The sequence below is a fragment of the Ascidiella aspersa genome, chromosome 5, assembly GCF_963924565.1.
Source record: "Ascidiella aspersa chromosome 5, kaAscAspe10.2, whole genome shotgun sequence".
Taxonomy (NCBI): domain Eukaryota; kingdom Metazoa; phylum Chordata; class Ascidiacea; order Phlebobranchia; family Ascidiidae; genus Ascidiella; species Ascidiella aspersa.
The window spans coordinates 22,226,813-22,252,438 of NC_139451.1; the positions used below are offsets into that span (position 1 = coordinate 22,226,813).

The window sequence follows — 25,626 nt, forward strand, 5'->3', positions numbered from 1 at the left end:
TTTGTTTTAGCTGACAAAACTGTGAAAGGATAGTAATGTGTGGCGTTTCGCTCTGGCCAAACCTTTCTGCACTGAGAAAGGACACAAAGTTTAAAGGTCCTAGATCTGTAGACTTAGCATAGAATGGACTGTTGGCAATAATATATATCTTTGAGGAATGAGCCAGTGACAGCTTATTATGGTTGAGCATGCCTATCGCTGTGGCATCTATTCTTCCCAGCGAAAGTGGGGGCGAGGGCTTTGAGCAGTTGCTGATACGTCTTTTTCCTGGCAGGCACTTGGCCTCACTGAAGGACGCTGTTTTTAAAGGAATAAACGACGCTCACGCTGAGGCAAGAGAGGAAGGAAGAAAGTAAGCTTTTTTAAACCTATTTATTCTTTTTATTATTTTGTGAAACATCAGTTTTGGTTAAGCATTGTCAACCATTAAATTGAAAAACTACCTTTAGACATTCAAATCAGGCTGTAGTAGTTAAAAAAGTTGTAAACCTATGTTAATTTTCATATCTTAAAACTTACCTTTAGACATTTAAATCATGGATTAGTAGTAAACCTGGTTAAATGGTAAAATAAGATAATTTGATGCATGTTTTTAATGTTCTGTTTTAATTCAGAGCATGGCTCGGCCTGCAAAAACATTTTCCTGTCGAGGCAGATAAACTCTTTGCCGACCTCAACCCGAGTCAGCAGAAATTGATGAAAGGTTAGTGTAAATTCACTAATCAACCAAGACACAAGTTTGATCATTTTTACATTTCTTTACATTCTAGGCTGATAATTCAAACTAATATTATTAAATATGTCAACATTTTCATTTTGTGTGTAGCAGGATTTGTACCTATGATCAGGTACCCAGATTTTATTAGTGATCAGATTTTATTTTTTGCACATTTAGGTTTGTCAAAATTTATTTTATAAAACACCCTTTTACTATGTTTTCGAAGCAATGGTTTAAAGACTGATTTATGAAGGTACCAATTGCTAATAAAATTTGCCAAAAAAATTCTTACAATAAATTGGCGATACATTCTTGTAAATTTAAGTAACCTACTACACGCAATAAATAATCTAAATTTATTAAAAAATGAATTTCTTAATATAACTTTTCTTCAGGTGGTTTGTCTGTCTCTGATTCACTAGGAAGCTTCACAAAACCTGATGGCGTGGCGAAGTAAGTTCTACTTGAAATTGATATAAATATCTTCTATAGCATTATCTAATTTGCATTTACACCTGTGTGTTCTTTTTACGCAGAAAATCTCGACTCAGTCATCAAACCACAACAGGGGCTGCAGCGCGCCGCATTGTCAACAGAGGTATTATAGTGATGTTTGCTTAAAAACTCCCTTTTTATGTGCACTTAGTTAATATTTTTTAATAAATATTTTTTTTTTGCATTTTATTAGTTTCAGCTATTACACACAGAATACAGCTTTTTTTAAATGGTAAACCTATACACACAGCTTACATAAGTTTGTAATACATTTTTCTTTATTATTATTCATGTATTATTAACAAAACAGCAACATACTTACGTTTTTAAGTTGCTTTTCATATTCAACTGTTAATTTTTTTAACTAGCTCCACCTAGTGCTGGATTAAGACCATCCGGCAAGGCCAATGGTGGATTTTTCCGTTCTCGCTCGGATATCGACCCAAAAGCAGCACAGCGTTCAAAAATGAAGGCCAACATTAGGACTTCAACCATGGGTGAGTTGAGTGTAAATTGGCGTGACAATTAGAGTATTAAGGTTGACATCTTATCTTGTGAATATTATGTATGGGTAGAGATTTAAATGATTTTGTCAACTAATCACTCTTTGAAGCTTAAGCAATACACTGCATCATTCTTCTTACTCTGCATCATTTTTTCTTAGGATTTTAAGTTCTCTACCTTAATTGCAAGATACAAGCCAACTTTACCAATTTTGTACCCATGCAAGACGCAGTTGTTTCTTTGTCATGCTTGCAGTTAAATTTCTTACAGTAAAAATGCTATTTTGTTCTATTTCTAAAGTGTTATCAAAAGAAAAATCTGAATGCCCTAAAAAGGTGTTATGTTGATAAATAACATATTTGTTACATATTTGAAAAAAATGCAATAACCGAATATTGTTTAATCACGCTTTCCCGGACACCAGTGTCCCATGGCTCTGAACCCGGCATAAATGTCTTGCCAGTAAGTAAACCATTCACTTACCGTGGCATGTTGCCATCCTTGCAAAAAACAATATCGCTGCCCAGAAAACCTGCTAGTGACCCAGGGGGCTACCTTTCTGATTCTGACGTTGGTAAGCTTTGAATGTGACTGCATACTTTTAAAAATAATTAATTTCGAAAACTTGAATTTAGGAAATTTGAATAGCTTTGTTGAGAAATAAGTTTTGTTCTGAATTAAAAAAAAAAGTCTTAATTTTAGTTTTGTTATTAATCAAAAACTTCTTTAAATGTGACTGCATACTTTTAAAAATAATTAAAATTGAAAATTTGAATGTAGGAAATTGGATTAGCTTTGTTGAGAAATAGGTTTTGTCCAAATTTAGAAAAAAATTTATCGTAATTAATTTATATTATTATTCAAAACCTCATTTAGAACTCAAATTAAAATGTTTGCTTTTGTAATTTTCTGTTTTACTTACCCTGGTGTTTAATTTTTGTTGGAGTGGGATCCTCATATAGACGTAGATTCACTGGTATGTTGCTGTCTGTAACTTTGTTGTAGCTCCTTAAACCGAAGCTGTTGTGCTATGAATGTCAAGTTTATATTGTCAATTGCAGATCTCAAAACTGCTAGTAGTTGATGAAAGCACTAGAAAGCATTGTTTTTTTATTGCTGCCCATGCTTCTATCTGTTTTAATATATGTTTTGTGTTGTAATTAAGCACGACAGAAACAAAACAAAAAAGTTTAATTTTACACCCTTAAAAGTGCTGTTTTGCACTTGCTAGAGACCCTTTTCTGTTAAAGGGCGATTTTGTAAAAACTAGCTGTCTTTGTCTTTAACATTAAAGATCAGTTAATTTCAAGCCTTTTCTTATTTATATCAGTTTGAAGACAACAGTCTAACCCCCCCCCAAAATATTTTTTTTATGGAACGATTAGATATAATTCTAAAAATAAATGTATTTGTTTGATGTGGCTTTTGCAGTAAAAATGAAGAATCTTATTAGAAGACTTTTTACAAATCATTTATGTGGATCATGTTTGCTAGCATGTTTTTCAGTGTTACATATCATCACAAGTGTGGTTACGTAGACTTGTGCTAAAACCTTTGCTACTTTTCAGGTCGCGTCGGTCGAACAGTCAATCCTCGACTTTCCACAAACTTTCCGCCAAACAAAACTTCAACTGACCGAGGGCGTCAAGCTGACAGACCAGCCATCTCACAACGTAAGCAATTTTTTCTTTGCCAAACTTTTTCCAATGCATTTCGTTACTAAGTTGTTATGCAATATTTTTTACAGACATAGTTCTTTGCTTAGAGTTTTGGTTATATCACATGCAGAATTAAATAAATTTATTAATATTTTATTGGTGTGTTAATTGCCTTTTGCTCTCACAACATAATCAATTTTCTCTTCACTAAATTTTTTTTCAATACATTGTATATTGTTTACAGACAGTTCTTTGCTTAGAATTTTAGTTATTTTAGATCAGGGATGGGCAACTCACAACATGCGGGCCAGATCCGGAATGCCAACGCAAATCATTTGGCCCACAGGCCACAACCTATTTAATATACTGGATACAATGCCATTCTTCATATTATTTGGCTATTTTAACTACAAAATGCAAATATTTTTTGCGCTTGGCGTTTATCTTGTTCCTCTGTAAATTTAAAAATACCCTAGTTTTATCGCTGATTAACTGTCGTTGCTGTTATAATAAGATGCGTAAAGTCTACACAGTTAACATTTAACCCGCCAAGACTTTTTTTAGTTTAGTTTTGGACCACGACTAAAAAAAGGTTGCCCAACCTTGATTTAGATGCAATGTTAAATCAATTTATTATTCTTTTATTGGTGTTTTAATTGCCTTCTGCTTAATACATATGCTCCCCTACCTACTTCAATATCTTTCAGGCAAAAAATCCTTATCTGAAAATCCCTCTCCTGTCCGTTCTCTTCCTCCTACGCCAAACTACTCCTCTCTTCCGAGAAGAGGCAAGAAAATCCTTCCTCCAAAACGATCCACCCCTTTAAATCTTCCTTCTTGCTCACGAGGAGAGCTAAAATCTTCCAATTCTAACAATGCACCAGTAAATGCAGAATGGCTTGATTCCCAACTTCGTGCTTTAATTGCAAGCGACTCGAGTTATCAAGACCCTAGTGATGTTTACTTGCAAGCCAACTGTATGTATCGAAGTGACACGGATTTGCTTCCACTCTATGATGACACCGGTGCCGCCCTTCGCTCGGCCTACTATGATGACAGCAACTTTGACGTTAAACCTGCAAATCCTTTGTTGAATCTTGTTGCAAGCGGCTATTCTACCAACTCTTTGCCGAGAGCCAAAAGAAGGTTAATGTATGATCAAGCTCCAATGTCAAGTTCATCAAGCGATTTCTTTACCTTGCCCAGGCGACCACAAAGTAGGCAAACGTCATCTATCTTTCTTGATATCTTACTACTATACTTAATTGTGCTTGTTTCTCATATCTACTCATTTTCTCCTTGACATGTTAAAAACATGAGCCTTTCAAAAAGAATTTCCTAATTAAACACTATTCCTTCCAGGTGTATTACATCTATTCATATCCATCACTTTACTTGAAAGATTCACATCACAATACCATTCAAATTTACATACTATTTATAGGTTATCTTATAAGCTTCCTTTATGGTCCTGAATTAATTCATTTTGCCATAGTTCATTCCACTTACATGGAAATGAATATCATAAAAGTTTTAGTTTGCTTTTGTATGTATGTCTATACCTGATACCTGTTTCATCCATATTGCCAATAATGCCTCATGTCATCCCTAATATCACATTTTCCTAGTTGGCATTACACATGGAAACTTCTAGACTGAAATAGTTATAATCTGTTCTGGGCAGTTCTATGCTTATTTACTTTGTTCATTATTTTGCTCCACATTCATTTCATCGCAGGGTCGCTGTCAGCAACAAGATTTAACGGTAAGATATGGTGTTGCACCACTGTCTTTGAATGCACTTGTGTCTCTGTGCCTTTTACACAGGATCTGTCCAATATGTGCCGTATACGCTTTCTATAACACATGGTTTACTATTGCTGCTCTGCACACAGTGAATGGGTTTGCATGCTTAAGTATAAAAGAACATTGCCTACCAAACTCAATATTTAATTTTCTCTCTAAATAATGCAAATTACTTTAAAGAATAACAACTGAACAGTAAATATAGATTCTGCTGCAGTAAAATGGTTTTAAGTAAAGTATAAATTATAAATATTTGTGGTAGTACTTAGTGTTCAGTGATGCCTTTGGATTTGTTTGGGTTCACTGTTTTAGTGTCGTACATTAAATGTGGAATTTATATTTAAGCAACACCAGTGTTGATTTGTTTTGTCAAATTAAATTACCAACCAGTGAAAACTATTTAAGCAAAAGGCTATTGCTCAAACGACAACCATAACTTTGTGTATTTGCTCTGATACTAACATAATGGTGAACTTCCAACCAGCCCTTAACGTAAATAATTACATTGGCATTGTTATCATTGTGGCTTCCTAACCTGTCAGGATAACAAAACCACAGCTATGCTGGACAATGGCAGTATGTTTTGTAAGGTACCATGGGACAATACATCCTTTTCAAAGGTGTTTATACAACTCTTCAACTTTATTGCCATGGCATAATCTAAACTACTTTATGTCCCCAATTTTTTTTAAAGGAAAGGCTGTCCTATATAAATGCATTATTGTGAAAATATATTTTACGTATGTGACCTAAAAATGTGTAGGTTACATATACAAAAAGTGTATTTGGGAAAGCACTTGGCTATGGAATTTCTTTTAGGAAATACATTTAATAAAATATATTTTTTTTAATTTGTTTAAACTAACCTTGCACAATGCTCCAATGAATACTAACTACATTTAACTTTCTACTTGTTTTTGGCAGTGAATTGACAATATTGACTTTACTATATTAGTAATTAAATAATCTGCCGCAAGTAACTAAATTGCATGTTTTTAGCAAGACCATTTTCACTTTATGATGCACATTTGTCTAAAATGTGGCCGGCATGGTTTTGAATTTTTGTCTTATTTTACACAGCTGGCAGTCGGTCAAACTCGCCGAATTCGCAGAGAAGGACTTACGGATTGACGCAAACTCCAAATCGCAATACAAAGGGTCGCATTCCCTCCTATGGATCGAATCGTGACCAGAGCCCACCTAGAGGTCAGTGATAAAGTTTCTAATAAAATGAAAGCTGTGCTTTGTGGGGTTTGGGTTTTAACATGTTATGCTGTTGGATCTCTGGGAAGAGAATTAAATTGTTTTTATTAATTTTCCTATTTGTTTTGGTTTGTCTTTTGTGTGTGTGAATTAAACTTAGTGTTGAGTGTTTGGTGTGGCTGCAATATCAGTCTTGGTGATACTTAGAAATGCGATAACAAATTACTATAAGCTCAAGTTGAAGATTTTAACTGTTAACTCAGTTTTATCTTCTGTTAACATTTTATGTTTCTTGTGGATATGTACCTTATGCCGATTTTGGTTAAATTTATTTTATTAACATGGATAGAACCGGTTCTAGTTTGATTCAGTGTCTTTAACAAAAAATCTGTTTTTTTTAATACAAATTTGTAGTGAATTCTGTTTAAAATCAATTTTGATTTTAGTGATATGCATTATATTATCTTGCATAGAAACAATCAATCATAACTGCATTTAGTTTAGATGAATATTGACTATATTGATTTGCTGTAGTAAAGCTGGTAATAAAACAGTTAAATGCCTGCTCTATGTGGTGTTAGTTGCACGACCACTGTAAAACTATAAAAAAATCACAATATTCTACCACAATATATATATTTATAAAATCAAGGAAGCATTCTTAGATTATTTTACAGACAGTTAAATGTAAGCAGGTATACAATAACTGATAAAAACTTAAAATAAAACTTGAATTTACATTTTGTTGTGATTGTATCACAATGGTATAAAGTTTGATGTGCTTTTATGTTTAATTTGCATCATGATGTAACCTAGATAAGTGTATCCAATTACAACATTTGAAATAAAAAAACATTAATTAAATATAGTGAAAGACATCGTAGTTTAAAAAGCGTCCCAAGGTTTCAGTATTTTGCAGTGCTAAAGATGCCATCGTGTACTAAACGTGATCCAGTGCGTCGTTATTGGTACCTAGTTTTAAATACAACAACAAGGACAAAGAAAAACATTTTATTTCTAAACCATCCCCAGAATTTGAGTCTGTATTTTATCCATAGTGTTATAAATGGTGGGTCGTTACTAGTACACAAATTTGTATTAAAAAAAATCTGTGCTTGGTGAAGTATACTCCAAAACCTAGTTTTAAATACAACAACAAGGACAAAGAAAAACTTAATAATAAACCACCCCCAGAATTTGACTCTTTATTTTATCCATAGCGTTCTAAAAGGTGCGTAGTTACTATTACACAGATTTCTATTGAAAAAAAAAATGTTTCCATACACAGTGAAGTATATTCCAAAACCTGGTCAATACAACAGGGACAAAGAAAAACTATTTTATTTCTAAACCATCCCCAGAATTTGACTCTGTATTTTATGGGTCCGCTGGGGCTGCCCATTCCACCCGTACCCCGCCGTCTTCGCCCACGCAACAGCGCCGCTCGCGGATCCCTGTGTCGAACTCGCGACAGGGGTCACGGGCGGGGTCAAGGGTCGGCTCGCGTGCCACGTCACCGACTGGAAGCCGCGGCGGCTCGAGAAGTTCCAGTCCGCATCGCTATCGAGGTTAGTTTTGGCGCTCGCCGCGCTTTGCTGTTGCTAGCTCGAGGTGACTTTAACTCTTTGGTTTCAAAAAGGACCCGGTTCCAAGTCTGTGTGCATGTTTGTAATTTGCATGTCACCCACTCGTCACTTTGTCTCCGCCCATCTTGTGCGCTGCTTCCTCCCAAAAAACTGAAAAAGATTGAAATGAGAAAGTCAGCTGCATGCGTTTAAGTTTTGTTTTTCGCTATAATTTCGGCCATTTTTAATTTGCTTTTATGTAATGAGCAGTATTGTCACTCCCAGTTAAGTCAAAGCTGTGTCTGTTAAGGGTCGCGAGACCAGAACTGTTCCATCGGTTGTGTTTTATTTTCATGGTCAACCGCCATTCAGGGGACAGAGACAAACAAATTCCTAACTCTGATACCCTAGCTGCCACGCCTTCGCCCACTCGCCCACTCGAAAGGCGTTTGTCTTTGCCGACCACTCCACGGGGTAAAAACGGCAGCAAACACCACTCATCTGCCACCTACCCTGACTGCGCTACGCCGAGGCGACGCAGCTTGTCCTCCAGTTCGTCGAGCGATCTTTCACCGACCTCTTCGAACAGCAACAATTTCTTAAACGAGATCTGCCTTCGTCTTCAGTGCCATGTGCAGGCTGCCTCGCTGGGCCATTACCGAGAAACTCTGAAGCGAGGTATCGGCTCAACAGTATCGTAGTTTTAGCCTGAATCCAACCCTCACCTAAAAGACCCATTTAGACAGCCTAACAAACTGCACCAAACTGCTTTTGATAGGGTTTGTCGCCTGTTACATCTAGATTTCTGTAGGTTTTTAGGCTGTAGAAGTCGCGATTTGGGCAGATATGTAGCGGACCTGTGCTTAACTATGCAGCTTTACTAACCAACTCTTAGCATTCGTTCGATTATGGCAAAGCCTGGCTTTTTCTGCTCTCAATTTTCACAACGTTTCCGTAATCTACTCATTAAACAAAGTTTGCGTGTTTGTCATTGACATATTTAAATTTAACCTGCATTTCCATAACAATATTTTTGCCGCTATGAACAGCATGAGTTTCGCATATCCTGGGGAACACGAAACTACAATGTTCTTTTTGTGTTCCGGAGTCACTTTGCCAAAGTTTGGATCTTACAATTGGAAATTGTTGCTCTCAATTTCTATGCATTTTGCTTGTTTGGCGGGTGGTCGTTGATATGCTGGTTGTGGTTACTGGAAAGTCATGTCTTGCTTCGCCAAAACATGCCTAATTGCGTCTATCTGCGAGCATTTACCGCACCAGGCGCCTTTTTCCCAAAACCGTATTGTTTTTGTGTAGTTCCGCCGTCGCGCATTCCGCGTACCGAGCCGATTTCGCGTACACGGAGCCGTATTTCGTCGTCACAAGTTAGCAGCCGCGACTCGAGCCCAGGTTTGTATGTCGTCGAATGGCAACGCGTAACTTCTCTCGAACGGCTGACTGCCTTGCAGACTTGGACAACTAAATAATTCTAGTTTTCTAATTCATTGAATTAGAGCAAAATGGGGCTAATTCTTAATCTAATTTGTGAACTGCGTAAGTGCTGTAATTCTATTTCTAATCTAATTCGGATTTTACAAAAAATCCTAGTTTGTCCAACGGCATTTTTAGTCTCTCAGTTCAAACACAGAATTTCAATTATAATTTTTTGGTTGGAACGACTTGTATGAAATATTACAGTATAAAAAGCATAAAAATAAGCACACACATATTTACCATTCACGTTCTTATGAGAATTTATTGCAAATAAATTAAATTGGTTGTAAATAATTAAATGTGATTCTAGTTGAAGTTTGATGTTCTGATTTTTAGAAATTCGGTAATTCTAATTCTAATCCAATTTAGAAAAACTAAAATGCTCTAATTTTAATTCTAATCTAATTTTAAAAGCTAAAATAAATCTAGTTGTCCTAGTCTGCTGCCTTGTGCTCAGCATTGCATTTCATTCACGCAACGGTTGCATAATGCATATGCGCCACCTTGGGAAGCTGAATATACCCGTTTACGTGGTCAATTAACAGCTTGTTACTAAATTTGCTTTGCAGTAGTAAAATCTGCTGAATGCTCTTGCGTGTTACGAATGTGTATGAATTAGTTAGGGGACGCTTGTGACCAGAATGTTGACCTAATTACACGAATGCTCTTCCTAACCTGATGCTGTTGATGTTATCATGTTATTATTGCAGGTTTTTTTTATTGTTTGTATTGTATATACCAAGTTTTTTGTTACTGTGCATGTTGTTCACGCTGTACAAGCAGTACGGTAAAACCATACCATTTGTTGGTTGGTTTCAATCTATTGGTTTGTTATAAAATGTATTTATTACTTATTTGGCACTAACAGGTCATGTGTGTGCATCATCTAAATAATATTTATTTTGGTTTAAATCATTTGAAAGTCCTAAAAAAATTTTGCTTGTGAAGAAATGTGTGAAGTGTGGCTAATTTTACTAATCTCATTTGTCTCTTTTATGTTGTGTCGTCTGTCATTTAATTACTTCACTTTAAAATTATGCATGGCTACATTTAATGTGTATATTTAAGCCTCTCATCTTGGTTTTCCAATTTGTAAATCAAATATATTTGTTTAATCCTTTAAATGTTAAATGGAATTTCCTAACGTGTTTACTTAATGGAACATGAAAGAAAATATCTGTTTTAAACTAGAAAAGGCCAAATTCGTGTTTCTGATAAAATGGTTCAAAATTTCTGAAATCCATAGTTACTGTAAGGATTATTCGTGTAGCAGTGTAATATTACCTTTATATTGTTCTTCTTACACGAACAACAGGCCGAAGCGCTTCCAGTATTTCAAATCACGGAATCCCACCTATGCGAGTGCTGCCAAAGGGAAGAGAGGGTGAAATGGCATTGAGTGACGCGCTGGTATGAACTTTGTCATTTTATAAGTTTTTTTTATTAAAATTTGGGGTCATTCAAATTCCGAAAATGCTAGTAATTTAAAGTTACCAAACGTTTTGGTTCTGACTTATCATTGATGCTTTTGAATAATTGCTATTTTTTTAAATGATAAAATACTCTTTTCTACAAAGTCGTTAGTTTGTGACATATTATCAAAATTAAATTTGAGTACGTATAAACAAATATAAATGCGAAATTTTAGAGCATAATGACAGATTTCGAAGCAATACAACAATAGGGAGCACTTTATGGACGTTTCAAATAATTCTTAGTAATTGTGAACAGTATGATAATTTATTTAAATAAATATGCTGTTGATACCAGGCATAGTATACTAAAAATATGTTCTATGTGTCATTCTCTAATGAAGGCTTTCTGAATAGTTAGCCGAAATGTTGGACAAACAAATATATACCAGAAGAACTTATTTTTAGTATAATTTATTTGTTGGTAACATACTTTCAACTTGCTTGCTTTTGCAGAGGCGACAAGTTCGCAAGGGCGCGGGCGACGGTTATGCGATGTCTGACAACGACGACGACATGTCGGATACTTCGAGCGTCTGCAGCGACAGGTCTTCCTACTCATCAAGGTGATTTCGAGTAGTAAAATAGGTTGTTAGTTAAAAATACCAAAAGTAGAAATCAGTTAAACTATATTTTCGACACTAGGTGTCATGTGCCGCTTTTTCGTTTTTAATAAACAAAACGACTGGCAAAGGGACCAACAGTGACCGACAAACTTCTTAAAATCAAACTACCTAAAAATTAGACAAGTCATTTTCCATGCCATTTCTAACCCTTAGTGATTTCTGAAGGTTGTTTCGCATTCGCCACTCCAAAGCTGGAATAAATCATTTTGTGCCATCCACCGCCTGAACGGTTTAACTTTAAAGTGTTGTGACCTTTAAAAAAAATTGGATTTAAATTTTACCAAAATAGCAAATGAATTTATCAACCACACAAGTAACAACGCTGGTACAAAGAGTCCCGTTTTTTATGATAAACTGTCTTACAACTTTTTGAACTTAAAGCGATAAATGTCGCTGTAACCTGTAACTAAAATAAGGTGAGTAATCCCGCTATACTATCCTCAACAAAGCCAAAAAATCGCCCCCAACGTTGCTCGTTTAACTTACTTAACTTTCGCCGTCGTAGAAACGGCCTCAAACGTCACACTCCGCACACCGAGGACATCGCCGAGATCCTGCAGCTTTGCCAGAGCGGGCTGTGGACCGAACGCAAGGAGGGCCTGCTCAGCCTTCACGTTCTCATCACCAAGCAGAGGGACTTCAGGTTTGTCACTTAACTTGCTTGTACAATCAAAACTACTGTACCACTTACGGTTTGTCTATGAAGTGGGACTTCCCGGGGTAGATTAAGTCGGCTTTTGGAATATGTAGGTTTGGCCATTGGAATGCGTATTCCTTTTATCGTTGGTTCAATGCTACAAATGCTTTTTTTTGTTATTTTTACCCAACGTGTATTTCTACATTTCTATATGGCACATATGTGTAGAGCTGTGCAGACTTGGGGACCGTTTTTTTTTTTTTTTTTTTTTCTGTATTAATGTGTGGCCAATCGTTATTTATTTACAAAAAAAGGTTTTAAAACGTTTTTTAATATGTTGTGGCAAAGACCTAGTATATGTAAATATTTTAAGTAAAACAAATATTTTAGCGCCACTCTTTTTACAGTCGGTTGCAGCTTAAAAAAATCATTGAGATTTTCAATCGAATGTTCGCGGACCCCAACGGAAAGGTAAGATTTTTTCCTATTGTTGTCGCCTAGTCGTCCGTATTTTATTTTCTAAAAATTTATTTGCTTTGACAAACCCAACTTTATTTTCTTTCTTTGCTCACAGGGAACAAAACGGGTAATTTCTTTGTCTGTGCTTTGTTTGTTGTCTGTTGTCGCAGTCATTAGGTTATAGCTATATACAAGTGTGTAGAATGCACCTCGTTTGAATACTCAAAACTCATTTACTATTTGGATTTCAAAAGCGATATATTTCTATAATCTTGACAGGCTATCATATTGTCACTCCCCATTCTTTAAAGAGAACGTAACATCAAATGCATGTGTATCAGGCAACGTGTTTTGCTTATAAGTTTTCTGAGTGCTTTGCCATGTTTTTTTAGTCAAATTTTGTGTGCATCCATTTATATCGCGTAAATGTAAAACAACAGATGGACATGTTTTTTTCGTCAATTTGTAAATATGGAAACCTTTGCAAACAAGACATTTCATGTTAGCCATAACAACTAACAAATTACGGGTATACTTCATTATATTAACTCCATCTCAAAAATTATACTAATTGTAACGCATTTGTAAAACAAAAACAAACCTAATGTGCCAAAAATGCATGTTTCAAGTATGCACTATTTAGATGTTATCTAAAAGTTTCTGTTCACAGAGTATCTTTTTTTTTTAATTTGTTGGCTTGCACGAAACCCGTGTCATGTTAGTAGTTAAAAACGCAAGCACGAAAGATAGTAATTTAAAGCAGAAAAACAGTCATAAGTTGATTAACACGCTTTAAAACCTAGCGTTTCCTTCCTGAGCTAAATTAATTACCATCCTTTAACCGCTTTCCGATTGCTACAACGACCAGGTCTTCAGTATGTTCCTGGAAATTCTCCCCGACTTTGTGACCAACTACAAGGACAGCGTTCACGACTGGTTGTACGTCCTTCTCACCCAGCTGCTCAAAAAGATGGGCGCCGACTTGCTCGGCTCCGTTCAGTCCAAGGTCTTGAAAGCTCTACAAATCACGAGGTATTACGGTCGTTGTTTTTGATTGGTTGGAAATAGAGTTGCGCATCCACCCTGAAAAGTCAATATTTTGCGAATTGGGTTAATGTGCGGTTTAAGTTCTGTCTTTTGAAAGTGCCGTTGTAAAACCAAATATTTAACCTTTTTTTTAACGACGGAATTTATATTCTTTAATTTTTCTTTAAAAATTCATAGTTTTTTAATTTTTGCAAAAGTTTCTGGGAACCATGTTGTTTTTTCGCTAGGCGGTTTTGGGTTCCGGATGGACATAAGTGTGCCTGACCCAAGTTTTCGTGAATTAAAGTTGTTTTGTCGAGATTTGATTAAGTGAACCCTGTTCATGTTTAAGTTTGTGGTCATATGTTTATTTTTTTGGTTCCTCCGTCGAAATTATACTTTAATTTTAAAGCATTTTGTGTCAGTGATGCCTGCAGATTGGAAAAGTAACACTATTTGATTGCTTTCAACTTTGTGCCTAACTTAAATTTATTATCCTAAAGGACTCGGTGTAGTTATTTTGGTAATAATGCAATTTTTTTCAACAAATTCTTGACAACATTATAGGTTTTTAATACCTTGTGAGGATGAGGCTGTTGTAAGGCCTAGGATTTTTCAACAGTAAGACCACTGTTTTTTTTATATTGATATCAAACCATACTTGGCGCATTTTATATTTGTTGTTTTAAGATTTATAAATGTTGACTCGTTCGACGCATTTTTCATTTGCTTTTAAAATGTTTTCAGGGAATCGTTCCCCAGCCTTTTGCAGTTCAACATCCTTTCGCGTTACATCGTCGACCAAACGCAGAAGCCAAGTTTAAAGGTATGTCGGTGCCAGTTTTAAGTTGGTATTGTTTTCTGCAGCAAACGCGACATAATTTTTTTAATCACTTTTATAAAGTTACCGAACATATGAGTGAAAATTTTGTTCCATGTTAAAGTTACAGGAATCTAACTAAAAACTTAGGCATTAAAGTGTTGTTAATTTGCTGTTCAACTTACACCAATCGCATGCATACGTTGAAAAAGAGGTGTTGTACTCAGTAAGATAAACCACCAAAGTTTTGACAGCTTTCCGAAACGCTCGTAGTTGATTGATTGAATTAATTAAGCGATATGTTTTTTAAGAAAACTAGTATTGGAATCCCAACTCCAATATTTTTACGTCCTGGTACAAAACATTGTTTATTTCAGTCAACACCCCCAAAAATCACGAAAACCTAAAGTTTAATTAAAATTTGAACCAAATTTATCTTTAATCAATTCACAGCCATTTAAAAAAATCACATTTGTTTCTCACCGTAATGTGAATGACAAAACCATAAATGCTATTTTTCAGGCCTAATAAGTGCATAAACATTACTGAAAATTTGTTCGGACTCAAAAACTGAACAGCTGAAAAACTTCGCTGGAAAAAAGTTGCATGTTCGGCAAAAACGGATTTAGAATTAGCAGCATGTCGCTATAATTAATATCACTGGGCAAATAAAATTACCTTGTTCTTAAAGTCTGCCTAATGTGTATCACACAATACTGTAAAAACTAAGAACTCGTAAACGCTTTTATCTCAGGTGAGACTGGCGCTCCTTCACTATCTGCTTGAGCTCACGACCCTCATGGAGATGAAAGAGATCGTGAACAATAGCGACACGAGGCTAGCTGTGTCCAGGATTATAACGTGGACCACTGAACCGAAGAGCCACGACGTCAGAAAGGTGACTGGAGGCTCATGTAACAGTATTTGTACTGAATGCTTCGCAAGGACCTTTTAAAACTCATTTATTCCAGCTCAGTTAGAATTTATTTTTGGTAATTTTACCATACCTGGTATTTTCTGTAGGTTAACAGTTCGTACACTTTGCACAAAATGATTTTTTTGTTGTCTTTAAGTGCTTTAAGGTTTTTTTTTCAGTATTTATTGAACTATATACAAAAACTTTTCCGAGAGTTCAATTTTTTCCAACTCTCGTAAAGTTTATTTTTTGGTGGTTTTACCATATCTGGTGAAGTATTTTTTTCCTTTTGAAGTGCTTTGAAGCGCCTTTATGGTGAACCCTTCAGAGAGTTTTTTGTGAACGTATAGATTTTTGCTATGAAAAATTTATTGGGATCGACAGGACTTCGTTTAGGAACATTTTTATTTAATTGCTAACGGCAGGGTTGAGAACGTGTATTTTGCTCTGGGCGAGTGCTGATTGACACCCATTTGCTCGACCGGAGAGTGTAATTTTTTCGCTCTTATATAGTTCAGTACAGCAAAAGATATATATGCCTTTCAGCGAGCATTTTTTCATATAATAATTTATGAAAAAATAGTAATTATTTTAGCGAGTTTTTTAACGATGTTGCTCTGTATAGTTAAGCACAACTATGTGAGAAGTTGTTCAAATTCTTTCCCTACAACACTTCCACTCAAGTTATTAAAAGCGCTGTGAAAAAAATATATAAGGGTCTTCATATTTTATTTTGTCTCTATTGAAAAAAGAGCTTTTTAGCCTCTTTTCTCAAGCAACATCCTTATTCTATTTTACTACTTAAACACAATTTAATGCGAAGCAAAAAACACACTCCAAAGCCACTTTTTCGTTTGAAAATAGCGTGGATGTGTATTCAGTGATTCGATTTACCACGTGGCTGTTTGCATGACCTTGATTTCTCATCCAAGGTCGCCGAAGCCCTCCTTCTAGCCCTTTTCGACCTGAACGCGCAAGCCTTCACTATGATGATACGCGTGCTGCCTAAGACCTTTCAGGACGGGGCTATGAAAGTGCTGCACCAGTACATGAAGATCAACGGCGACGCCAACGTAAGAAAATGTCTTTCTTCGTGTTTTATACTGACATTGTTTTACTGTTTAGGTTTCAATGCGTTTGCAGTGAAAGAGAGAAAAATACGTGGCCCTGCCTGAATATTATAAATGATTTGTATTTTTTGTACTAAATTCCTCTTTTTTATTCATTCAAGGATGTTATGTGACAAGTATAATTTGGTAAACAAAGTGTGACCGATTTTTTGACAAAAAGATTGACGGTATTATTGTTTTTAAATAAATAAAATTTTTCTTTGTTTCCTTACAGCATAAATAGCATGTACGAAGCGCTGAAGGTATAAATGCATTTTAAGTAAAATGCTAAATGAAATTTATTTTGATGTTTAAAGGTAATTTATTTTTAAACAGTATTCGGGTAATTTATTTTATTTTTTTAATGAAATGTTGATATTTATTGCGGTTCCACCTCGACCAATTAACTTCTCTCAAATGTTTACACTTCCTTGTTTTTTTTCGTAGTCGACTCAGTCGGACAGTTCTTCAGGTCACGTGATAGGGCGGGTGGCGATGTCCCCGGGAAAAAAGGTGCTTTCCCCTCGCGGAAGCGTTGGCACAATCGAGATCCGCTCGCCCAGGTAAGTTTGCCAGGAATATGGGTTACAGATTTGGAAGTGCCGTTGACTAGAATGGAAGCTTTTAATTTGCAGTAATCAGGGAGTCATTATTAGTTTGGCAAAGGTGACATTTTCAATTATGAAGTTTTGTAAACAAATACGATTTTTAATAGTTCTTCAAAACACGTTAGAAGCTTTGGAGCATAATGGTTGAAGTAAGACGTAATAAGAATATCAAAGTCCATACAAAAGTAGGTATCATTTTGAACGTTTCTAATACCTCTTTTTTCATTTTCAACATCGTTCAAAATGAGGTTGAAATGAATAAAGAGAAAATGAATGATGTTGAAAATGAATAAAGTGTTATTCGAAACGTTAAAAATGATACCTATCTTCTGTATGGGCTTTAATATTCTGTCACGTAAAGAAGCGCTTAATGTTTAATTTTTTTAAAGGATTTCGCTGTGATATAATATAAACTTGAGTGGATTGATTTTAGTTTGCCTTTGTTTTAAATTACTAGCGGGTTTTGTTTGTGGGCATAGCCACAACATATTTTAATAACCAAAAAGGAACGTACTTTTATCAAAGCTAGATTATGGTCAGAATTTAAGTTATAGACTGAGGGTTATTTTTCACTTTATATGCGAGAATTATTATTTAAAAACCATCCTCCAAGCCAGTGGCTTCCCGATCCAACTGCTTTGCGGAACAATGTCTGTGTCGATTTCAAACGACAACAAATAAACACGATTGTTACGTCACAGAGGCAGCGTGGACACGGAGAACATGAACCGTGACGAGATAACCGAGAACTTCCGCGATATCACGGCCGGCATCCAGAAGTTGCGCATGGACAGCAGCGCCGATTTGGACGGATACATTCACGGAAAGGTAAGAACTTTTTCGCCTTTTTTCCATCAACTTTTTGTTATAAAATGTTTAAAGTTTTTACTCTTTTTCCCCCACCGACTTTTTGGTATTTATGGATTGTTATTTAAGGTTTGGTCTTTTTTGCCTTTTTTCCATCGCCTCTTTGTTATTTTAGATTGGTATTCATGCAAGATTAGCTGGGAGGTTTTATTGGGGCTTAAAATAGGGAGTTTTGTTCCTATGTCGTAAATTTGTTCTACGAAATGGCCAAAGTCTTGAGAATAGATGCGTTATTTTCCTGTAAATTCGCCTGTTTTTAGTTTACTACAGTTTACGGGATATTTCCTGAAATTTTTAATTGAATTGAGTTTCCGTGTATTGTTAATATAGTCTTTGCAATAGTGTTTTTGTTGAGGTAGTGATTAACTTACCGGCTTTAACATTTTGCTTTATTTTAAAAATATTTCCTTTATATTGTCATTTTACATAGGTTTATGATGGATTTTTTTGTAAATGTAAGAAATCGTTTAAATTGATAGTCTTTTTTTTTTGACCGAGCCGCCATTCTATCCGTAAACAAATTTACAAAGTTGCGTTTTAATCGCTTACAAAAAAAGTCACAAGATTTCGTGACGTTTACTTTTCCAAGGGGTTCTATCGGGATATTTTAAACAACATCACTGGAAATTTTCGAAATTGTTTTTCAGGAATCGACACCATCTCCGACTCGAGTTGGTATGATCAATCCGCCCGTGTTCCCACCCCTACAACAGCTGCAGAACTCACCCAAGGTAAAACTACCGGCTATATTTTAGATGCTTTAACTGAAAATACAGTTCCCAGTACAAGACAGCTTCGTGACCTTCAAAATACCTTTTGTTTATTGGTTGTGTAGGTGCTATACAGTGCAACACTGGTATTGAAACCCAGTTGCAGCATATGAGCAATGATTATGTATATACGAAGCCAATTTGTGCTTATATAGATTCCAATCGTTCTCTTTGGCAAGTAATCTAATTCTGACCATAGGTATTTTCATTTAAATTTTTCTGTCCGATGGTGAATTAATCGTCACTGCCGCTGCTAGGGATGTCCTTTAAAATCTGATTGGAGCCCATAGCTGTTGGCCGTTGGCCGTTGGCAAGTGATAGTCTTGGCTTCTCGTCAAATAATATTGACCAAACGAAATTATACTAAGGCATGTGATTGTGAGACATGGTTTGCTTAACTCAACCCTTTTTTTACCTTAAAATCAATGTTTTTTAAAGAAAAGGTATACTAGCAGTCTGAGGTAGATAAGTTTCTCAGCCCTGCGAACAAAGTGTCAACCTGAAGAAAAAACATTACTTTGCTTATTTAACCATATTAATGAAATCATTTGGTATCGAATTTGACGACCGTATCGGACATCCCTTGTTGCCTCTCATTCGTCCACCTGAAAAAAAACTTTGTTCGACACCTTTTGGGATGTAAATGTAAACTTTGTTCAGTTACTAAATTACAGTGCGCCAAAAAATAACTTTCTTTGCCTGAATGTTGTTATTTTGTTACTGATGATTCCCTATAATGCAGCTGGCGCCCAGTCGTTCGAATAAGTACAATCCGACCGCCTACTCTGACGTCACAACCACGCCGCAGCTCAACCGCGGCGGAGGCCGTGACGTCATGTATGATGACGAGGACGGATTTGCCGATGGTAGGTTTTCAGCGAAGCCAACAAAATAAGTTTGGACCAGGGCTGTGGAGTCTCGGGACTCGAGTAAGAGTAATACAGTACCCGAGTCTGATAAGGCCGTAAACTGCAAAGTGGAAATGTATATGTATAATTGTATATGGTGGAATGTTTTCCAACTATACATTGTTGGTGGATGAATTAAAACACACCCCTATGAGTGAATTGCTAAATACCCACCGTATTTTAGTTATGTAAATGGATGAAAAATAGGCTGTAGAGTCAGAGCTGGAATCGCACATTTGGCCGGGACCCGTGCACCGCAGCCCTTGTTTTAACCTATGTTTTTTGTCGTATTGGTCCAATTAATCAAAAAAAAACTTTAGTTGCTTTAGATCAGGGTTTTGCATCCTTTTTTGGCTTGCGACACCTTAAAGAAATTATAAACAATTTGCGGCACCCCTTGCCATTTTTAATGAGTGGTTAACTGTCACGTTACTATAAACGAGATTGAAACACCACATATTAACTGTGAAACAAGGTTGAAAAAAACTTTTTTTAATTTTTGGCAGTTTTATCGTACACAAAAAATAGTATCAAAAAGCTTACTAATAGAGCAAAAATGGGAATCCTAAATAATTTGAAATATCTCTCGGCACCCTTGAGCGTTGAAAATGGCACCCTAGATTGCCGCAGCGCCCCGGTTGAGAACCACTGCTTTAGACATTAGCAAAATACACCTATATTACTATTTTTAACATCATATACATGTGTGTTGATATTCCTACTACATCTAACTAAAACCTCCGACCATTATGCTCCAATGTTTAACATTAAACTTGGAACATTCGCAATATAAATTAAGCCGAAATATAAATTATGCCGTAGACGCCACCCTCAGCAGAATGCGCCTATACTACCGCGCAGTGTCAGGTGTCAGCTTCCACTCAACCTTAAATCTCAAACAACATTCATTTGACAAATCGTAACCACTTTTACTTTCAACACCAGCGTTGTAATGACTTACGTCACTGTTTTCAAATGACTTGACTTGACTAAAGTCATTTGGGCAAAATGACTTGTCTTGACTTAAGTATTTTGGACAAAGGACTTTGGGTAAGTGTTAGTATTTTTTTTTAAATTGAACTATTTATCCAAATGTTTGCCTATAAAACAATACGCTCGCTATATGTTGCGTTTTTCTATTTTTTAGTTCAGTTATTGGTCATAATCGTACTAGTTTAAAAATTCTATTAGTTTAACGTTTTATTTTTATGACAAGGACGTGACTTGAAGTTGACTTGCCCTAAATATGACTTGACTGGGACTTGACTTGCGCAACTGATGACTTGGAATGGGACTTGACTTGTTATTTATACAAAAAATACTTGAGTTGGACTTAAGTTATTTTACAAATGACTTGACTTAGACTTTAAGTTATTTCAAAATGGCTTGTTTACAACACTGTCCCACACCTACAGAGATCTCGTTCGCCGAGCCCGACAGCAACATCGCCGAAGTGGCAAGGGCGCTGTCTAGCGGCGGCGACAAGCGCCGAGCGCTGGACGACCTCGCGAGGGCGCTGCGGAGCAGTGACGCAATGGAAGGCATCGCCGCGACTCAGCAGCTGAACCAGTGGGACGTGCACTTCCACACTATATTGTCGGCCGTGCTCGAAATGCTCAGATCAGGCGACGTGAGAAATATTTCTGTATTTTTTTACGTGCTTGTGATTGTCATTCAAATTACATCTTGGTAAACGGAAATTCTGTCAATATGAATTTAGTTTTGTGCGATGTGAGGCTTTTTTATGTTTTGGCATATCTAATTTTAATACTGATGTGAATTGCGGAGAAAAAATGATACAAAATTGATTTTCTTTAAATGATTTGTATTGGAATTTTAGTCATTTGGACTGCTTGTCTTAGTAACCGAACAAAATGTATTTATTCCTATAGGACTATCCTTAAGTTTTATCGATTTAAACGTTTTCCTCACTTGGTAATGCAGTCGCAAACAAACCTTAGGCTTAGGCAGACGCATAAAAATGATCTAAACAAGCTTTTCACTTGCAGCTATTATTACAGTTAAAAATGTTTCTATTTCAATTGTCGTCGTTAACACGATTTATAAAAAAAAACTATACATATGGGGTGTTAGTCCGCCTATTTTTCCATTGCGGTACGATGCTGCACCGCAGTTCAATATACTGTTGCAGCCAGGCATTGCATCAATTGTAAAAATTGTGCTTCCAGAAAATATTTTTTCGTTAAATGTACCGACGTTTCGCTAACCTATACAGAAAATCGTCATCAGGGCATTGATATTGTAACTGGGCGAAATATGTGTATAGCAGTCGAACAATAAAGAATACACAATGGAACACAATACTTACCAGTTAGCTTGACAGAACACACTCGATAAATTACCAACGAAATCCTGTAAATCATATTTTCACGTTTGTCGTTAAATAGTGCGACATCCGAATCCACGCGCTGAACGTGCTGCGTGAAATGCTGAGACATCTCTCCAACCGTTTCAAGAGCTTCGCCGAAGTGACGGTCATCCACGTTCTGGAGGCGCACAGAGACGGAACAAAAGAGGTAACAACAATTTATTATTATCGAACAAAAATTTAAAGGTAAAAAAAATTATCAAACAAAAATTTACAGTAACAAAATCTTAGTGTCAAATGGCAATGCTTCAGTGTTTCAAGTTTCAAGGTAGCTAAACATCCTCACAATGTTACGTTCATCATATTGTCAAAACCTCATCTGCTTCGGCTTCGAACTTAAGGAAAATATTGGCGTTTCCAATTCATAGTTTATTAACTTTTTCAGGCGCTTAAAGCTACTATTTAAGCTCGTTAGCAAAGTTACAGCTTTACGGCAATAAAGTATTGTGTCTGGCTGATTGCAGTGCACTGTTAGTGATAAAATAGCTCAATCCTTAGATGACGTTACAGCGAACTCACTTTTACAATTTTGAAGTGGTTGAATAATTCAAAACGTAGAAATCGATGCCTTCTTTGTACTGAAATCCTTTTTAGCTCTCGCTTAGTAGTTCCAATATGCATTATGCAGCTTTTAAAACTTGTCCTGTTTTCGTATACCAGGGCGATTTTCGCCGTGAGTCTAAAAACCAGCATTCACATGTGCGTTCTTGTTTGCATAGACTGCCGCTGAAAAATTGAATGTTTTCCAAACTTTTTGAAAGATGTAGTCGCAGAACGTTTTAGAAAACTGTTGAAGATGCTGATGTCGTTTTGGTTCCTCAAACACTTCAAATGTCGCTTAGTGCTAATTGAATCAAATATGAGGGGTATTGGGGTAATAATAGTGTTTCTTGAGGGAATCGTAACTCATTGATTGAAGATTTCTGTATCACGATATCTTGGCGCGTTCAATAAAGACTTAAGCAACATTTGCCTTAGTCAAAATACTATAAAAAACATACAGGGTCCTACTTTGCTACTTTACTTTGGTTTACAGGACTTGAAATTTCATCACCAGTAATACGATTAGTAACTTGATAATCCGTGTCATAGGTTGTAAAGAACTCTTAGAAAAAAGACACAAATTATGCAGTCCGACGTTGGTTTTGAGGACTTAAAATTTCATTACCAGGAATACGATTAGTAACTTGATATATTTCCAATCGCGTAGGTTGTAAAGATCGCTTGAAAACAAAACAAAAGAAAAATACTCGACCCAACGTTGGTGTTAAGGAACGTAACATTTTACCCGGGTGGCTTCACCAGTAATACGATTGGTAAAACTTGAGATATTCCCATCCGTGTAGGTAGGTTATAAAGAACTCTTAGCAAAAAAACAAAAGATACGCTGTCCGACTCTGAATTTGAAATTTCGCCTAATGTTTCATCACCAGTTGGTAGTAATACGATTCCCAACCTGACATATTCCCATCCGCGTATAGGTGGTAAAGGCGGCCGAGGAGGCGGGCAACGCTCTGTGTGCTGCGGTGCCGCCCATCCTCTGTGTTAAAGTGCTCAGCCCGCTCACGACCTCGGCCAGCAGCGAGGGAACCCAGGCCTGCCTCAAGATGCTCACCAACTCGATAAATCGCTGCTCGGTCGACGAACTCAGCAACCAGATCGTGGCCGGCGTAGTTCCCGGAGTTTTGCAGGTAAGAAAAAAATACTAGGCTTTACTTTTCTAAAAATTTTTGTTTAATTTTTAAAAGTAAATGTATGTGGTTGTTTTTTTTTTGGTTTGATTTGGAGTTAGATTTTCCGAATTTGCACGACCCAAATATGAAGTGTAAGGAAAAAACGTTGGGTTTCTAATGTAATTTTCCCCTGTGAAGTGGTATTTAATAGGCTTTCCCTTTACTTTTTTCTAGTTTTTTTGTAATATTTAAAAGTAATTTTTTTTTCTCAGTTTATTTTTTTTAAGTTTAGATTTTCCAAATTCGCACAACCCACAAATTAAATGTAAGGAAAAACGTTGGGTTACTAGTTTTATTTTCCCCAGTGAAGTGGTATTTTATAGGTTTTACTTTTTTCCTATTTGTTTCTAATTTTCTTAAGTAATTGTTTTTTTTTTTCTCTGTTTGGTTTGGAAATAAATTTTTCGAATTCGCACATCTCAAAATTGAAATTGTTAGTGGAAACGAGATTGCTTTTACAAACAACACCTCCAGTATAATAAAAATATAAAAGCCATAATATTTGATAAAAGCGACATTTCGCAATTTACAGACGTTTCAGCAATAACTCATGCCATCATCAGTGTAAAAAACAAGTGAAGATAATTGCGAAAATGTCGCTTTGATCAAATATTATGGCTTTTATATTTTTATTGAAATTACTAAAGAAACCCGTGTATAGTGTTCCAAAACCTCCAGTATAATTGATTGAATTTTAGTTGTAATTTATTCTCATCAAAATGTTTAGCACGTGAATTAGCTAAATCTCCCAATATAGAGAACCGATGAAAACGTTGGTTTTCGCTCACTGTAGCTTCCCACCAAGGTACTTTTGACAAACGAACTTTGATCCGAAAGTTTTCTTGCAGTCAAACATTTCTAGAGCTTTTTTTTCTCAACTGTACCATAAAGGTAAAACCACCTTATTAATTGAACAACATGAGCAAATCATGTAGAAGTGAAACCTTGGGTTTTTCTGTTATTTTGTGTCGAGGGTAATTTTAACCCTCTCTCACGCGAAAATTTTACAACCAACCGTAGAATTGCAATATGTTACGTATGTCATAACTATCGCTGGTTAAAGTCGATCTGTGTGATATTTTATTATCCTATTCCTAACTACTGTAAATACAAAGTTCCTTTGCATTTTCCAGTGTTACGACAACACTGAAAGCGGCATCCGGAAAGCCGCCGTATTTTGCCTCGTCGCGCTCCACCGCGTAATCGGTGACGCGGAACTGAGCCAACACCTGTCGTCACTCTCCGGCGGAAAGGTAATTTCTCGAGATTTACTATTGTCGTTCTCTTATGGTTTTGTTCAACTTTTTCCAACCAGTTATATATAGTTGAACTGTATACCTGTTTAAAATATGAGTTAGCACCACCAGGCAACATATCAGTATGTAGGTATACTTGTTTGATTGTTTCTTTTAAAAATTAATGGCAAATCATTGCCAAGTAAAAGCCCAAAAAAGTTTTTTTTCCAAATGTTTTTGCTTATTTTCCAAACCCAAACACGCCCCTAGTTTTTTGATTGCTGAGTATTAAATTGTTTTTCGATTGCTGAGTATTAAATTGTTTTTGATAACTAAGTACTAAACTGAAATGTTTAAATGAGAATAACTTTTTTTAATCGATCCAATTTAACGGTCATTGTTTTCTAAATTTAACACTGGATACTTCTTGGATCCACTTCGAGTATGCTTTATGTGAAAAAAACGTTAAATTAAAAAGCAATATCATTAATGTAAAACTGTAGCTGAACCCTTAATACTCGCACTGGCAGCTTACATTAGTTATTAGTTTTATTAAAAAAAAACTCATTGTTTGCGAAGCTTTCAAAACTACTGAACGTTCCCCAAAG

At 36.0% G+C, this 25,626-nt stretch overlaps 1 protein-coding gene across 1 annotated transcript in view; it reads left to right on the plus strand.

The window, feature by feature from the left end:
- The window catches only part of LOC146145419 (CLIP-associating protein 1-like), a 39,733-nt gene that overhangs the window by 11,756 nt on the left and 2,351 nt on the right, over positions 1 to 25,626 (plus strand). Inside the window, exons 15-42 of the mRNA XM_083390557.1 lie at positions 275 to 352; positions 615 to 703; positions 1,114 to 1,171; positions 1,255 to 1,316; positions 1,582 to 1,710; positions 3,286 to 3,390; positions 4,083 to 4,592; positions 5,114 to 5,140; positions 6,262 to 6,387; positions 7,746 to 7,952; positions 9,267 to 9,359; positions 10,759 to 10,853; positions 11,372 to 11,481; positions 12,047 to 12,184; positions 12,586 to 12,649; positions 12,753 to 12,764; positions 13,506 to 13,669; positions 14,411 to 14,489; positions 15,238 to 15,381; positions 16,332 to 16,472; positions 16,956 to 17,071; positions 17,818 to 17,944; positions 18,631 to 18,714; positions 19,496 to 19,619; positions 21,077 to 21,291; positions 22,070 to 22,198; positions 23,532 to 23,741; positions 24,917 to 25,036. Of these exons, the coding sequence (XP_083246683.1) occupies positions 275 to 352; positions 615 to 703; positions 1,114 to 1,171; positions 1,255 to 1,316; positions 1,582 to 1,710; positions 3,286 to 3,390; positions 4,083 to 4,592; positions 5,114 to 5,140; positions 6,262 to 6,387; positions 7,746 to 7,952; positions 9,267 to 9,359; positions 10,759 to 10,853; positions 11,372 to 11,481; positions 12,047 to 12,184; positions 12,586 to 12,649; positions 12,753 to 12,764; positions 13,506 to 13,669; positions 14,411 to 14,489; positions 15,238 to 15,381; positions 16,332 to 16,472; positions 16,956 to 17,071; positions 17,818 to 17,944; positions 18,631 to 18,714; positions 19,496 to 19,619; positions 21,077 to 21,291; positions 22,070 to 22,198; positions 23,532 to 23,741; positions 24,917 to 25,036 (3,556 nt within the window). The remainder of the gene's footprint in view (positions 1 to 274; positions 353 to 614; positions 704 to 1,113; positions 1,172 to 1,254; positions 1,317 to 1,581; positions 1,711 to 3,285; positions 3,391 to 4,082; positions 4,593 to 5,113; positions 5,141 to 6,261; positions 6,388 to 7,745; positions 7,953 to 9,266; positions 9,360 to 10,758; positions 10,854 to 11,371; positions 11,482 to 12,046; positions 12,185 to 12,585; positions 12,650 to 12,752; positions 12,765 to 13,505; positions 13,670 to 14,410; positions 14,490 to 15,237; positions 15,382 to 16,331; positions 16,473 to 16,955; positions 17,072 to 17,817; positions 17,945 to 18,630; positions 18,715 to 19,495; positions 19,620 to 21,076; positions 21,292 to 22,069; positions 22,199 to 23,531; positions 23,742 to 24,916; positions 25,037 to 25,626) is intronic.